The sequence below is a fragment of the Sardina pilchardus genome, chromosome 11 (genome assembly GCF_963854185.1).
Source record: "Sardina pilchardus chromosome 11, fSarPil1.1, whole genome shotgun sequence".
Classification (NCBI taxonomy): domain Eukaryota; kingdom Metazoa; phylum Chordata; class Actinopteri; order Clupeiformes; family Clupeidae; genus Sardina; species Sardina pilchardus.
In genome coordinates, this window is record NC_085004.1 from 16,682,787 (window position 1) to 16,699,610 (window position 16,824).

The window sequence follows — 16,824 nt, forward strand, 5'->3', positions numbered from 1 at the left end:
GCGCACAAAATTAACGTGAAGTCAAACGTAGCCTAAAGATTATAGGAAAACCAGACCGAGTTGACAAATTGAAATGATATGTACAATTTTACAATCCGTGTTATCTTGTCTGAGGGGAGTTTAACTTTATTACCCACCGATGAAAGCACACACCACAAAGACTGTGCCATTGTTTTCATAATTGAGTTGTAATCTGTCCTCTTTGCTGCGCTACCTCAAAGTGACCGGCGCTCTCTGTACTGAAGCGCCCTTCGCTGCGTCACGGAGCCATCAGCCAATAGAGCCAAGAAGCGCTCTATAAAAGAACTTGCTCTTCTATCACTCAGAAGCTTTCTAGGAAAACAACAAATTGACATTTACAACTGTAGTGAAACCGTACACATACCGACGGAACTACACCTGTTCAGTGACCATTTGGGTAAGTGTACGAACTAGTATCCATAGCGTTTTAAATTCTGATGTTACGGTTGAAGTTACACTGATTGGCTCTGTGAAGAGTAACAGGTGTTACCCTGGGCACAATTCTTCGCACAATTCTATAAATGGTTCTTGCAGCTGTTAAGTAATCGCATGAGCTAGAACGAATTGTAGGCTATTTCCATTGTACTTTAGTACCATTGGAAAGGGAGCGAATATGAACCTTTTGTCCGGTAAGCAAGAATCAGAGTAGGCAGGTTGCGCGTGTGAGTCAATCTCAGCTGTGCCAGGATCATATAGACCAGGGGTCGACAAGTAACTTTGGGAGAGAGCCAGTTTTTTTAGCCAATAAATGGTGGGCCAGAGGATGTAATATTTAACCGCCGTTCCATTAGATAACCTGGTAGTCTAGTCAACACACACCCAGAAAGAGAATTGCTAAGAATAACTCTTGAAAAATTGTGGATGGCCCCACTTCTTGAATAATTGCAGGCTCTAACTCCCCTTTCAATTTTGTGAATATTGTAGCCTAGGCTATCATTTTAGCAATGATGGACTGTTTCATGGAGCGGCTTTATTTTTCTATTTTGTCTCTTGTCTTGTCTACAACTACGGACATGACAGTAAAAGCTTATTGTTTACCTATAATAAATATTAGCGTGCAGGGTGAGGTGCGAACTAAGCTGGGAGAAAATGTCCTGGTCAAAAAGCCTAAACAAGGGAAACTAAAGCCTACAAAAAGGAATGGAAGACAGCTTTGCGTTAATCTTACAAATGCAAAGCCCGTGTGTCCGATCTGCAATTACGCTGTTTCGGCACCTTCAAGGCGGCCTATTAGCTCCAAACAAAGGCACGAAAGCGCAACTGTTTATGCACTCTGATTGGTGTAGGCTATTTGTAATTTTTTAAAAAAAAAAAATCGGTAATAATAATCTGGCAGGCCCAATAATATTGCTGCCACCTGTTGCCGACCCATCATATACGTTGCTTTATCAAACTCACTCTTCTAAATCTTAATGATTTTTGCCATTGATTATTTCGAATTCTTATTTTTCCCCACAGGCATAAACCAGTACCAACACATACTCAGAAAGACTTTAGAAGAAGACAAAAACAAAAACCATGGCACTTCTGGTTTTGCCTCTGTTGGGGGCTTTGTCAGTCTCTGAGAGCCTTGTGGCCATTACAACAGTGTGTTTGGTATACCTGCTCTTGCAACTCCGCACAAAAATCCCAGAAGGTCTCCGCCAGCTTCCGGGTCCCAGGCCCCTCCCGATCATCGGCAATGTTCTGGAAATTGGCGGCAACCCTCACCTGAGCCTCAGCGCCATGACCAAGCGCTATGGTCACGTGTACCAGATCCAGATCGGCATGCGGCCCGTGGTGGTCCTCAGCGGCATCGACATGGTGCGGCAGGCGCTCATCAAGCAGGGCGAGGACTTTGCCAGCCGTCCTGACCTCTACAGCTTCCAGTTCGTCAACGACGGCAAGAGCCTGGCCTTCAGCTCCGACCAGGCCGGGGTGTGGCGTGCCCGCCGCAAGCTGGCCATGAGCGCCCTGCGCTCCTTCTCCACGCTGGAGGGCGAGAATCCAGCCTACTCCTGCGTCCTGGAGGAACAGATCAGCACGGAGGGCATCTACCTGGTGGAGCGCCTGCAGACGGTGATGGACGACAGCGGCAGCTTCGACCCCTTCTGCCACATCGTGGTGTCAGTGGCCAACGTCATCTGCGGCATGTGCTTTGGTCGGCGCTACAACCACGACGACGAGGAGCTGCTGAACCTGGTCGAAATAAGTGAAGAATTCGGACAGGTGGTGGGAAGCGGGAACCCTGCTGACTTCATTCCCTTCCTCCGTTTCCTGCCCGGCAGCTCCATGAAGAAGTTCATGGCCATCAACGACCGCTTCAACAAGTTCATACAGAAGATGGTGGGGGAGCACTACGAGTCCTACGATAAGGTCAGTAAAGGTCAAAGGCCACAGAAGTGGACCCACACCACAGACAGGCATAGTATGGACATCTGTTGCTCACAGGTTCTGTTCTCTTTCAGAATAACATCCGCGACATCACAGACTCACTCATTGACCACTGCGAGGACAGGAAGCTGGATGAAAACTCAAATGAGCAAGTGTCGGATGAGAAAATTGTCAGCATTGTCAATGACCTCTACGGTGCCGGTAAATAAGTGAACACTTCTTTTTTTTTTCACGATATCACAGTCTTTCAGTTGGTTCACACAGACACACACTGATTATGTTGACTGTACCTTACAGAAGTACCTTATACAATGTATTCACAGATAACATTTTTATGATTCTTATGATTATGTTCTGTTATCACAGGATTTGACACCATCAGCACAGGTCTGTCATGGGCTGTTATGTATTTGGTGGCCTACCCAGACATCCAGGAAAGACTACACCAAGAAATAAGTGAGTATTGTTATATCCAAAATCAAACTAAACAACATTTTTTTTGTTTGTTTGTTTTTCAACTTGTTTATTGATGCTACTGTCTTTTTGTTCATTTTTTCTTATTTTGTGATTATTGTAGCCTATCAGTAACCTGGAAATTCAGAGTTCTCGCGAGAATGCAATTTGAATTGTGTCCGTAAGATACTCTGGCCACGACGAATGATGCAAGTTACGTTTACCCCAACCATCGTGGGGTAACATCAAATTGGTGTATCTGATATAGGCGGGCCAAAGGCGAGCTAAACTGATGACGGCAATGCTGCATCGTTCAAACTCAGTACACATTGGTCGTAGTGTTATCCAATTGCATTAAAGTCCGGAATCAATCAGAGTAAACATTGGCCTACTGTTTTTTTTTTTTTTAAGATTATTTTTTGGGCTTTTTATGCCTTTAATTGGATAGGACAGTAGAGAGAATGACAGGAAGGGAGTGGGAGAGAGAGCTGGGGTGGGATCCGGAAAGGACCACGGGGCGGGAATCGAACCCGGGTCGCCGGCGTGCGGTGCAGGTGCCCCAGCCAGTTGCGCCACGGCTGGGGCAACATTGGCCTACTGTTATCCAATTGTGTGCAGTGAGATTTTCAAATGCACGCTTAGTGTCTCCCCTCGAGTTGGGCCTTTGCATTATTCGTGGCCAGACCCTTAATCTGAAAGATTCCAGGGTCTGGTTTTACAACCAGGCTAGCCTATCAGGCCATTGCTGAGCTTACAGCTCAGTCAAGTTGCTCTGATTGGCACCAGGCACTTAGCCTCTTAGCACTGAGCTCATTTGTTGTCCCCTCGTCTCTTTCCTCTTTTGCAGAGGAGACAGTTGGGATGGAGAGAAACCCACATCTGTCGGAGAAGTCCAGGCTCCCTCTTTTGGAAGCCTTCATCTTTGAGCTGTTCCGTCACTCCTCCTTCGTTCCTTTAACTATCCCACACTGGTAAGTGACACACTCTCATTCAAAAACATGGTGGATGAATACTCTGTGTGTAACTGCTGGATGTCACCTAACTTTGATATTTAAATCGACAGCACTGCATCTAAAGACACATCTCTCAATGGATACTTCATCCCTAAAAACACTTGTGTGTTCATCAACCAGTATCAGGTCAACCACGACCCGTAAGTGTTCTGATCACACTGCCACTATATTTTGTGCATTGATCATGTTGTTTGAGAATGGGGAGATACTTTCTCCTTCAGTAAAATGAAGGATTTGTTTTGAATTCCACCATCTCCTTTTGTGACCCTTCTCAGTGAGCTGTGGAAGGACCCTGAGGTCTTCATGCCAGAGCGTTTCCTGTCTGCTGACGGCACGGAGGTGAACAAGTTGGAGGGCGAGAAGGTGCTGATCTTCGGCGTGGGCAAGCGGCGCTGCATCGGCGAGGCAATCGGCCGTGCCGAGGTCTTCCTCTTCCTTGCCATCCTCATCCAGCGCCTGCAGTTCCACAAGATACCCGGCCAAAAACTGGACATGACCCCTGAGTACAGCCTCACCATGAAACACAAACGGTGCCACCTGCGGGCCACCTTGCGCCCACGGGAGGAAAACTGAAGGTGAGGGGCGGGGGGGCAGCTCGCCCCAGAATTTGCACCTAAATATTATTTGTCTTTTCAGGCGGGTGCAAATCGCAAATACTGTATAAAATCCGATTTGTTTGCATTAGCAAGTGGAACAGTGGAACAGGGTACACTGTACTATCTGTGGTAAAAGCAGTTTGTGCGTTATCAGAGCGTTCTCAACGAACTCGCTGCTGATTGGACAGGGACACAAGATCCTTTGCTCATCCAATTAACTGGCAATTCTGCAGATGAATCCTCTATCTGAGCCCATAGCTACCTGTGATCTCAGACAAGAGGGACCTAGTAGAAGAAAGCAGATCTTTTCCAAGCAAATTCAGCTCAGGTCAAACAATCCTACACTGTTTGATGATGTATAGCAAGAACATACATATGAGCTGCTAATTAAAAGGAGTAATTTTCATCAGAAGGGAGGTTTATTGAAAATATTGTGCCGCACAGAGGGGTAAAATATGTTATAATGGAAGGTGATGTGACCCACCACCCACTTTTTAAGCATAAATAAATAAATAATATATCTATAGCTAAATTGACAGAGGAAATGCAACAAGTGCCTTTTATAATGTAGCCTAGAGAGGACCACACATGCTGCAAATAAATCTTTGATGTGTTGAATTAGGATTACATCAAATTAAGGCCATCTGTATATCAGTCCTCTGAATATGAGGGGTTTTAAAAAAAAATGATGGGTTTTAATAAACTAAAGCTATTTTGTATAACGGTTTAGTCCTCTTATGTGATAGGATGTGTATTATTTTGACTGTTGACTGTGAACAAGATTTGAATGTGCCTGAAAGGGTTTATTTTGTATTCCTATATATGGCAAATATGCCATTTGTTCTGTTATTGCCTTTTACCCCCACAGAACAATTTGTTTATCTGCTGTATTCCCTGTTTGAGAGTGTAAGGAGTCAAACACTGTGCAGACAATGAAGGATTTGATAAAAAAAAAAAAAAAGACACTGAGCTGTGAAACTCTGAAGAACATAATAACAAGCTATTAATTATTCATTAATCCCAACTTTGTATATTGTATTTTTGTGAATATTTTTTTCTCTTGATTAATTGGTGTAACTTGTTTGTGTATTTATAAGTAAACAAAGAAGAAAATTAAATAATAAACTGTTCCTTAGTTACTGATATTTTAAATGTTGCACATATAATACAACTAAACAAAATATAGGCTACTGCACTGCTTAAAAACAAACAAACAAAAAAATACTAACAGCCCATGACAACCAACACATTAGCTGCACAACACATAAGTTAATGATAACACATCTCCAAATGTCACCTACCATGTTCATTCATAAATTCATACACATCAAATAAGTGTTTTTCATTGATCAACCTCTACAGAGCTTGCACCGGTATACGGTATAGCCCAAGATCGCAAACAGTGGATTAGCGAAGGGCGGTGAGTCAAACTGATTTTTTTTTTTGCCAGTAGGCCTAATATTGTTCAAAACAGCACCAAACCTAATCAATGGCTTGCTCAGGGCCCCTACACATAAAACAAAGCACTAACAATGTACCTGGCGAGTTTAATAAGAAGACTTACCAACTGACCCCCAACCAGCTCCTCTCGAAGGAAAATCAACAACTGAACTGATTGAAATGAATTATGAACAATTACATCATGTGAGACCTCAACTTTCAGAGAGAGAAGCTGGTAGGGGCTGGTAGTAGCTATGCCATGTTGAGTGTGTCTCTCCTTGGGCCCTTATTCGTCTTTTTTTTTAATCTATCCTCCTTTCCAACCTCGGTCCTCGTTCCCACTGATCTAGATAAAGACTGATGGGGCGGCAACAATGGGATAGTCTATCCAGTGTTCTGTAGATCAGTGGGAAGGAGCCTGGAGGACCGAGCACTGAGGATTAAGGTTGAGAAGGGGCCCCTGTCCTGTTCTGTGTAGCCTCTAGGTGGAGCTGCCCCGGTGGGCTGTGCATGGCTAATTGGTGGGTTGATGGATAAGTTGAGGCTCTCTGTGAGCTTGTTTGTTTCCTGTGGAGCCAGGTGTGTTAGAACCTGCCGCTACTCTGAATGCAATGAGAACTTAACTCCATTCAAACCTATTAAGCGCTGTTGAAATCCACCTCTGTTTCTTTCTACTGTACTACCACTATCAAATGTAGGCTAATGGACGACTACTGGTGTGCTGTATGCCCATATGTTTCCATGCATTATCTGTTTTTGTATGGTCATAAAGTCCCTTGCACTTTGACCATCATGTTCTTTCTCTCCTTTTTAATCTCACATTTTGAAGATTTCATTAGGATACTACAGAGTATTACATAAGGGTAATTTTGAGCCTGAGGTCTCCTTGATCTGGGGCCCAGGTGCAAATGACCCGGTTGGCTGTGTTGACTTTGAGTCAGGCCGTGCTGAAAGGCCTTACGTAGCCTACTTCTCCACTTTTCAGTCGAACCTCTATTTCTGCGCCAAACTTGGTCTCTCTTTTATCCGGTTTTACCCATACTGAAAATAATTGCTTTGTAGGTCAAAACAATGCAAATTATGTACACAAGTTGCATGCAGTTACATGTCCAAAATAGCCTGCAATACAATATAATGTAACTGCAATAAATGTTTTAATGTATACTTTTAATGTATCCTTATATTCCCTCATAAGGGTGCAACTTCTCATTCATTTGTTTGTTTGACTGTCAGTCAGTGCACTTACAAGCATTGGTCACTAGGAGGCTTTGTGCTTCATGGATGAAACCTGGTTTCAAAATAGCAACAACCTGACCTAACTGTGAAAAAATCCTTGTTAAAGCGGCTTGCAATAGGCATGTTGACATATTTTTGTTTCATTCACAGAAAGCATTCAAAAGAAAGCAAGCAAGCAGTTGTGCACGCATAGAATAGGTGCGGACAAACCAGATGGCAAGTTCCACCCTGCACCTCGGTAATCAAAGTGGCATTCAGGCAGCTGTGAGAAATTTACAGCTTGTGAGGATGAGCTCATCAGACCTGCCGAAAATTCCCCCCCAAGAACAGGCGGAAACCTGATGGTGAAGCTGCGGATCTCGAAATGTCAATAAACCCACCACACACTGGCTCCACAAACACAAACAGAATTGAACCATGGCGTGGTTGGAAAAACTCATTTAATGAATTCACAATAAAGTGCAGATGGACACAACAGATTGTGTTAGTTTACACACAACATGTGTACAAATGTAACAATTCAACAAATTAAAGTGCTATTCACCAGTGCACTACAGGACAATGTAGCAAAACGGTGTGGACCTAAACAACTTGAAATGGCAGAAGAACATTCCTCCCCAGATGATGCCATGATGATCATCAAATAATTGATTGCTGTGGCATGAACACACACACACACACACACACACACACACACACACACACACAGTAGTATAGCGAGATCTACTTGCACTGTAAGCTGCGTTTGAATGCCAAGTGTCTGCTAAATGAGCAGAAGGCATATAGGGCACATCTTTCATCACTGGGCAAGTAGTATAACCTGTTGCCAGTGACATCAGCCCTGTGTTAATAATGGCCACTTAATGAAAAAAAGGCTCCAAAGAGGCACTCACTTCACAATACAACCACTGACTGCATCACCAGCCTAATAAGTAAAGTAATCTTCTTCAACTATAATGACTGGCAATACTGGCAATGGTACTGAATGGGTATGCTTTTTTATGTTGCTATTCAGATAACACTCGGATTAAAGTTTGCCAAAACACGTGAGACATGTGATAATCACATTCAATGTCATGATGAACAACGCATGTCAATTTCACTATGGGACTTCAAACTTGCCAACATGTTCCTTCAGTGTGGCTCAATATCACTAGACTAGAAATTGACTGCAGGCACACATTTGCGTGGAGGTAGACTACATTTAGCTGAAAAATAGGGCAGGGGGAAAAAATGCCCCGCTATACACAAAAAAAGTGAACAGACATCAACTAAACATTTGTAATTGAAATTCCAAAACACCTGATTGCCAGGTCAGTGCAGATCTCACTGCTAAGGCCTCATGGGGACTAACCAAAAAGATATTCAGGAAATCTCTACAGCAATCTCTTTCTCAGAAATATTAAGTTCCTGTGGGGGTAAACTCATGAACTTACTATTTCCATAATAAGTGTGTTCACTTACCCTTTGTTCTGACTGCTGTCGCAAAGTAATTGTTTAGCTTATACAGTGTTCCCTGCTGTTGAACTGAGAGGAAGACATACTTAACTAATAAACTGCAATACGGTGACTGAAGGGGACGAGGGGAAAGTTCCAGAACCAAACAAAACTGTCAAGTCAGACAAACTGTTGTCCATGGCTTAGGTATTGGTGTTAAGCATTTGAATGCAGTGCTTTACTATGGGTCAATGTGTCAGGGCTCTCCCCCACACAAAACTCGGGCGCAGGAAAAAGGAAGTGCACCAGGAGGCCCCAGCCAATCATAAGGGTCAAAGAGGAGGGGTCAAGAGGTCAGGTGCCACTAACAGTGGTCCGTCTTTGGTAAACAGCCTCTGACTCTAAGGTTGCCACGGTCACGGTTAGAGCTGTGTCCCCACGCACACAAAAGAGACAGGAAGTGCGGCTCTGATGGTCTTTCCTCCTCTGAAGAGCGTCCGCACGCGATCACTGAACCCTAGTGAACCCCTAATGCCCCTAACTGCCCCCCCCCCCCTCCACCAAGAACACAAACAGAGTCCTACAGCAGCAGACTATTAAAGTGCCTCATCAGGTAAAGTGCCATATGAGCCAAACCATCTGCTTTTGCCACCGCCTCCTGAGAAGTCTCAACAGAAGAGGAGTAGTAGCACAAAGCCATTTTGCAGTGCTACATCTAAAGGGAGGTCTCTGTCCAGATATGTGCATTCACCCCTAACATACTGTAGCTAATCTCACTCTTGAGACAGAGGTGTGTATGTGTGTGTAACAAACTGGAGAACATGTGTGCGTGTGTTTTGAGTCTTTATAGGCTAACTGTGCCTTTTGTATTGAGAGAGCGTGTCTGTGTGTGTGTGTGTGTGTGTGTGTGTGTGTGTGCCTACCGGGCGAAATGTAACATCTCTCGACAGCTAGGCTGAATGCAGGGGAATGACGAACTTGCAGCCGAAGGGCGACAGGTAGTTGATGCCCACGGCCTGGAACACCTCTCTGGGCAGCCCCACGTCGCACAGGTACACCCGGCCGGCGCCCTCGCCCAGCGCCAGGGGGAGGCCCAGGCACAGCGACCACTTGGCCTCCACAGCCGGGCCCTGGTCCTGGGCCTGGGCCTGGCTCTGCCCGGTGACTGGCGGGTCGATGCTCAGGACCGGGGCCCGGTTCTGGTTGGCCCACTCGGCTGCTGCCCGGTACCAAGGCTGCTCTCTCAGGTGCGGGTTCTCATGGCAGTCAAGGCAGTTGATCACCAGGTCGACCGGGCTCACTGGCAGATCTGTTTGGGATGGGGGGGGAAGGGGGGTTACATAACAGAAAAAGAATGAGAGGAATGTCTACAGCAGGTAACCTCAGATAAGAGAACAAGAGCATTGGAAATGTTCAGTCAATCAGTCAATAACTGCCAATCAGGAGAACCGTGCACTATTCTTGTGGCTAAGAGAATAGGGAGCTAAGGACCGAATAAATAGAAGCATACCTCTTCAGAAAATGCTTAAACAAAGTATCTGAAGGTGAAAGGGAGACAATTGTTCCCTTCCCAACCAGCAGAGGGCAGCAGACCATTCTTGTCTTGTATCAACAACTATTAGATTACACCTTTACAGTGTGAGCAAATATTGCTACAGTATCTCAAGCTTTTGTAAAATCTTACATCCTCAGCCTCGGTAATGTGATAAAAGAGTACTTTCCAATTAAGAGCAATTTATGACTATTTAATATAGCTAACAGGTGAGATTTTCAGCAAATCTATGCAAACATCAAGAATCATTAATATGGCATCTCAAAGTTTTTGCTGTGAGTAAATTTACTGAGACATTGAAGGATACTTTAAAGCCCATCATCTTCAGTTGAGTGAGAGGGAGTTAGCACGCGCGTGTAAAGTGTAACTTCTCCATCACCATCCAACACCACCACTGATTTTTCAGACCGGACCAGGGGTGGCTCTCAAACTCTCTCCGCGATGCTCGTTCCCACTGATCTATAACTCACACTGGATAGACTATCCCATTGTTGCCGCCCCATCATTCTTAATCTAGATCAGTGAGGACGAGGATCGAGGAAGGAAGGGAGGGTGGGTGTATAAAAGACCAAATGAGAGGCACCCCAGGGGTTCTGTTGCCGTGCCGTACCTACCTCTGATGCCGGACACCTGCTTGCCCCAGGCCCGTCCGAACAGGCTGAGCTCATGAGTGAGGGCCTCTTGCATCTTGACGAAGTTGGGCAGGAAGAGAATGACCTCCACCTCGTGGTTGGCCAGGTGACGACCGCAGCTGACCCCCTGGGCCCCCTGCACGTGCGGCCCACACAGGAGCACCACCGTGGGGCGCTGGTGCACGTTTTTGGGGTTCAGTCTGGATGGGCGGGGGGGGTGGGGTGGGGTGGGGGATGTTGAAGAGAAGAGAGGGGATAAGTACGTTTTCAGGGCATGGCCGGACAATTAGTAAAAAAAACAATCAGGTCAGGTTGACCAGCCAGAGCACCCGTGTGCACTGGTGGTGCATGTTTGTGTGATTGAAGAGATCGGCAAGCTCAGTGGGGTATTTTCCAAGTACTTGGTTTTGTTATGGACATGGGCCAATTAACGATCAGAGATATGGTGATTTATTCTGTCACTCTTGGCCTGTCGCCTCAAAACCGCCTTTAACTGTAACTGTTGCATGACGTTTCGTATCATTGACATTGCACGGTCTCTCTTCGTAACTTTGCCAGTAGTTTCTTCCCTGTCTGAATGTGGCTGAAGTAATAAACATAATAGAACAGGCCTACCTCAGGACAGACAAGGGCCTTCAAACAATTGATCAATGGTGTCTATGGGCCACAGAGACTATTTTTGGGGGGGTTCAATCTGAGGGCGGAGAGACAAGAGGGAGTGATCAAGCTGAGTAACAGCTCAGTCACATGATCAATAGACAGATGCATCAATAGGAGGGCATTTGTGGGTCAGTGGAACATATCCGTGTGAGTGCTACACACAACAGCCTGCAAAACAACAAGTCGATATGTTTCATTGATCCAAGATTTGGTTTTGCTTGTTCAAAGGCTTGTTAAGGGGCTGACACATAGGTTTGAGTCTTGGGTATAAAATGGACTTTGTCCATCTAGCTCCTCATTTTAGATACAGCCACTGACAGGGTAACATTCCTGTACAATATTCTACAACCTAAAAATGACCACCAAAAAGCATCTCAGCACTGGGAAATATTTGCCGTCTAATAAACATTTTTCAGTTTCATTGTCTTAAAAAGTAGCAAGAGGTTCTCAAATAACACTCAGAAGATTGTGTTCATTATTCAACATGGGCTATATTTAGCAGTGTTTAGCAATAACCATGTGCCTTATGCAAACGGAGTTGTTACAATAGCCTACACAGGTTGTTACTTTTGACCCTTGGCAACAGCTTCAGAGCAAAGGTTCGGAGCGGGGGGCGGGGGGCGGTGGGCCTTACATGGCGTGCTGAATTCATCCACCACCAGCCCGGGACAGCGAGCCATCTGATATACGTTAAACAAAAACTTGTCTTATATAATACCCGACACCATCAAACGAAACCTTTGGACCAGATAGTCTGCAGTCGCTTATCTCATAGCGCCCCCCCCGCCCCACTTCCAGTGTCATGCAACTGTTTGTAACCGTGCCAAGAGGTTAGAGAGGAAGAGATAGCGAAAGGTGGTTGTGCTACATTTACATAAGAAGTAACACTATTTTTGTGGGAGGTGGAGGTGGAGGTAGAGGTGGAGGAAGAGGGGGGTGGTGAGGCTGCTCCACCGGCGGCTCTGCCCCGAAGGCTCCGTAACGCCGCCATTAACTAGATCCGTCGCTCTTCAAAGGGAAGCGCTAACGACGGCCAGTAGTGAAGGTGCACGGGAGCACCAGGGTCAGATCTCCTGTTTGGGTGTTTAAAAAAATGTCTAATTGCAGACGAGGGGAGAGACTGACCTCCATACACACCTGGTCCTCACCTGGTTCCGGCTTTACCTGAGCCTTTTACAGGGGCGAGAGGAGTTTACTGTTTACTCACACTGGGCGTAGTAGAGTGTGTGTGTGTGTGTGTGGGGGGGGGGGGGCTGTGAGGAATCTGGGGCCTTGAACGAGGACAGGAGAGGCTAGCGTGTCACAGAGCAATAATGGCTATACATCCCCATGACAACGGAGGACACAACACGTTGAATAGGAGGGCAGAGTCTTGTGTTTAGTCTGAGCCGGATCATCCCACTCCAAACATGCCATTGCAACATACAAGTAAACAGGGTCCCTTAAGTGTACGTGTGCACACGCACACACACACACACACACACACACACACACACACAAACGCACGCACGCAAGCACACATACGCACACACACACTCTGCAACAGTTGGTCACACACATCCATCCATCTTAACTTAAGTACATCTTTGTACGCTTTGAAGCATTTTTCTTTTTTCTCCCCTCTTAAGCCATTAACCTCCCTCATTCCCGCACCCATGCAAGCACACACACTAATAATATGCACTAATACACACTAGAACACATACCAAATCACTCTGCCAAAGACACACTGAAGCACACCCTGGTGAAAATGCATACTCAAACATGCATACACACACACACCTTGTATAGACATACAGTATAATCTAGCTTCTACATCACATACACACACACACACACACACACACACACACACACACACACACACACACACACACACACACACACACACACACACACACACACACACACACACACACACACACACACACACACACACACACACACACACACACACACACACACACACACACACACACACACACACACACACACACACACACACACACACACACACGCACACACACCTTGTATAGACATATAATCTAACTTCTGTATCACATACACACACGCACGCACACACACCTTGTATAGACATATAATCTAACTCCTATCTCACATGCACACATACACACACACGCACACTAACCGGTTGGGCCCTCCCAGTAGTGTGAGGGCCATCTGGCAGGCACACACTCCGGTGACCTCCAGTCTGCGCTCCAGAGAGATGCCGTGCTCCTCACTGACCCGCAGCAGACGCTTGTGCAGCTCATAGGACACGCTGGGCACCACCAGCCCCGAGTCTGCAGCAAGGATACGGAGGGAGGGGTGTGTGTGTGTGTGTGTGTGTGTGTGTGTGTGTGTGTGTGTGTTTTGTGTGTGTGTTGTGTGTGTGTGTGTGTTTTGTGTGTGTGGTAATGGAACGACAAAAAAAAAGAAAAAAAGAGTTAAATAGGAGGGAGTCGGGACAACGGATGGGAATAAAGAAAAAGAAGAGACACTCATGAGCAACAGCCACACTGCAATTAATCACACTGGCAGCCATGTTCATCTCCTCCCCTACATCACCGCTCCCATCAGGCACTGCTGCTGTTTACTAGTTACTGACCTGCACTTTTAACTTGAATGTGGCTAATGCTTACAACTGTGTGTTGTTTACACAGACCACCTATTACAAGTACAAGCACACAGACACACACAATTACCACACAGACACAATCAAATCTCCTGTTGAACAAACTCAAGTGATCCAAAACAATCACAGTTGTAATAAGCACGCACACGTACACGCACGCACGCATGCAAGCAGCCAACATATCCAGAGAGCATTCTTCAGCCCGCACTTCCCTAGTCTGGAGGCTGTGCAGGCACCAAGGCCACGGGGAAGCACTTAAGACCTTAATAGCCTCCTGTGAAGAGCTCATCAGGGCGGAGAAGGCTCTGCGGATGCCAGTGATTACTTCATGCTGCACAGATACTATACCAACAAAGCCAGTGAACTTCCATTCTGTTTGTCTCTCTCTCTCTCCCCCTCTCTCTCGCTCTCTCTCCAAGACACACACGCAAACACGCACCTCACACACAGACAGACACAGGAGGGGATTATTCAGACATCGCATCCACCCACAGGAAGGTGTACCGTATGTTGCAACTGAATGGGAAAGGCTGCATATGCACACACGCATACACACACACACACACACACACACACACACACACACACAGGTGTCGTGCCTCGCTGCAATGCTTATCACTCTGCTTATCTCCACACCCATGTTCTTTTATCATTCTAGAACAACGACAGGGAACATATTACAATGTGTATGTTGCGTGTAAGTGCCTGAGTGTTTGTGTGTATGCGAGTACGCCAGGGAGCGCTGGTTTAGTGGTACGGCTCGCCCAGACACGCAACGCACGCAAGCGCACACACACACACACACGCACACACACACACAGCTGCACACGAGTGATAAGCACAACGACACGCTGTCATGCAAGCTGCAGGAGCACAGGAAGAGGAGGGTGGGTTAGGGAGCGGAGGCCGCCTGCTAATTACACATGCTGCCATTCCAACAGGTGCCTCAGACAGCGAGCATTCCACCGCCACCACCGCTGCGGCTTCCCGCCTGCTACTCTCTCCCTCCTCGCTCTCTCCCCCGATACAGCTCTTCTGTGTAAACACGCAAAAGGGCCCGGTACCCCAAGCCGCCCCCTTCCCCTCGCCATTCCCAAACACTGCCCCTCTTCCTCTCCGGAGACCCTTCCCCTGTCGGCCTCTCACCCTCACGCTCGCTCAGTTCAATTCCGTTTGTGATTTACTGCCATTGCTTTATTTTGAAAACATTGCCTACATCCAGTGGCGGTTTTAGGTACGGGCGAACCGGGCGGTCGCCCGGGGCGGCATCTTGTATGGGGCGGCACGAGCGCTTAACCCTATGAGCCCGACTGACGCAAAGTGCGTCAAAAAACACTCATGGGGGCGCTCGTGGAGGATCTCGCCTGGGGAGTAATTCAGTCTAGAACCGCCACTGCCTACATCAACACACATTAGTCCCAAAATGTGTAGATCAAAAAGTATAGATTGTAGTGATGCGGTGAAAATGTAATGAGCATAATAATGATTAAATTAAATGGTAGATGAGTGAGATCTCTCGCTCTCCATCTGTCGTCTCTTCTGTACTCATTTCACAAGGCCAATCTAGCTCACTCAATCATTCTTGCAGACTCAATCGCACGCACGCACACACACTAGATACACACACCGACAAAAAAAAAAAAAACACTGCCCAGATGCACGCAACGGCACACACACGCAATGCTCAACCTGCTCGACCAGGTGGCCTGTAGCGCACAGCTGAGGCAGCGAGCGAGGAGATAACCGGGGCCGCAGGCGGCAGGAGACGGCAGTGGGCGGGGACCCACAGGTGAGTCAGACAGGTGACCTGCTTACTGCAAGAGCAGATGAGGATGCTGCAGCATGCAGATGCTGGACAGAGCTGTGATGTCACACAGGCGAGCGGCGGTAGTGGACAGGTGAGGTTGGGATGGAAGATGGGTGAGGTTGTGATGTCACACAGGCGAGCGGCAGTAGTGGACAGGTGAGGCTGGAAGATAGGTGAGGTTTGTGATGTAACACAGGTGAGCGGCAGCAGAGGACAGACTTGTCCTCTGAGACAGGTGAGCTTCAGTAGTGGAAAGTTTTAAGGGCAGGTGACCTTTACCTGAAGGTGTTTATTATTATGGTGCAGAACACGTGAGCAAGAAGCCTAACATCGTTTCTGGTATCGTCTCCGGCGTCAGCCTTACATCACAATCGGGCCGATACCGGCCTTGTTGACTGGTATTGGCTATCAGCAAATTAATGACATTTACCGATGGCAGTGGCTGATGTTTATCAGTTGTGTCACATCAATTCAGTGCTAGCTAAATCTTGTGTCATGCTGACTGGGGCTTACAGAGATGGTGCTATGAAGGCCTGACAGACTTGAAAATGGTTCTGGTCATTTTTTTGTTTTCTTCCTTGCCACTAAAACGTATAATTAACATAAACAAAAGCGCACAAACAAATAAAATAAAAAATAACATAGGTTATCTCCCAAATTCTTATATTGCTCCCCATCGGTATCGACCCAGAATTTCACAATCGGTGAACCCCTCCTATCCACCTGATTCCTTAAACCGGAAATCTGGCCAGGTTCCGTTCATTCTGTTTACATTATAGCTTTGTGCATTCTCAGTACACTAACTACAATAACTTTCAAAATGTTGACAATTCTGCCCTCAGCATGGATATACTACATAATATATATATATCCAATATAAAATCTAAAAGTTTACTTTTATATATGTCAAGCACTGTCAACCATCACGTTAAAATCGATACAACGCAGCTTAGCCGGAAGTAGAATTCG

At 46.3% G+C, this 16,824-nt stretch overlaps 2 protein-coding genes across 7 annotated transcripts in view; one reads left to right on the forward strand and one right to left on the reverse strand.

Annotated features, from left to right (window-relative positions):
• Positions 1–279: 279 nt before the first annotated feature.
• LOC134096255 (cytochrome P450 1A1-like) lies at positions 280–5,601 on the forward strand. Its single transcript, XM_062550025.1, has 7 exons — positions 280–418; positions 1,480–2,376; positions 2,469–2,595; positions 2,761–2,850; positions 3,695–3,818; positions 3,911–4,000; positions 4,136–5,601. The coding sequence occupies exons 2-7, from the start codon at positions 1,540–1,542 to the stop codon at positions 4,431–4,433; spliced, it is 1,566 nt and encodes a 521-aa protein (XP_062406009.1). The 5' UTR covers positions 280–418; positions 1,480–1,539; the 3' UTR covers positions 4,434–5,601.
• Positions 5,602–7,555: 1,954 nt separating this feature from the next.
• LOC134096256 (enhancer of mRNA-decapping protein 3-like) overlaps positions 7,556–16,824 on the reverse strand; it is a 26,449-nt gene continuing 17,180 nt past the window's right edge. For all 6 annotated transcript variants that reach the window (XM_062550026.1, XM_062550028.1, XM_062550029.1 and 3 more), the window contains 3 exons: positions 13,563–13,716; positions 10,736–10,953; positions 7,556–9,878 (listed from right to left, as the gene is read on the reverse strand). In XM_062550026.1, the coding sequence (XP_062406010.1) occupies positions 9,520–9,878; positions 10,736–10,953; positions 13,563–13,716 (731 nt within the window). In that variant the 3' untranslated portion in view covers positions 7,556–9,519. The remainder of the gene's footprint in view (positions 9,879–10,735; positions 10,954–13,562; positions 13,717–16,824) is intronic.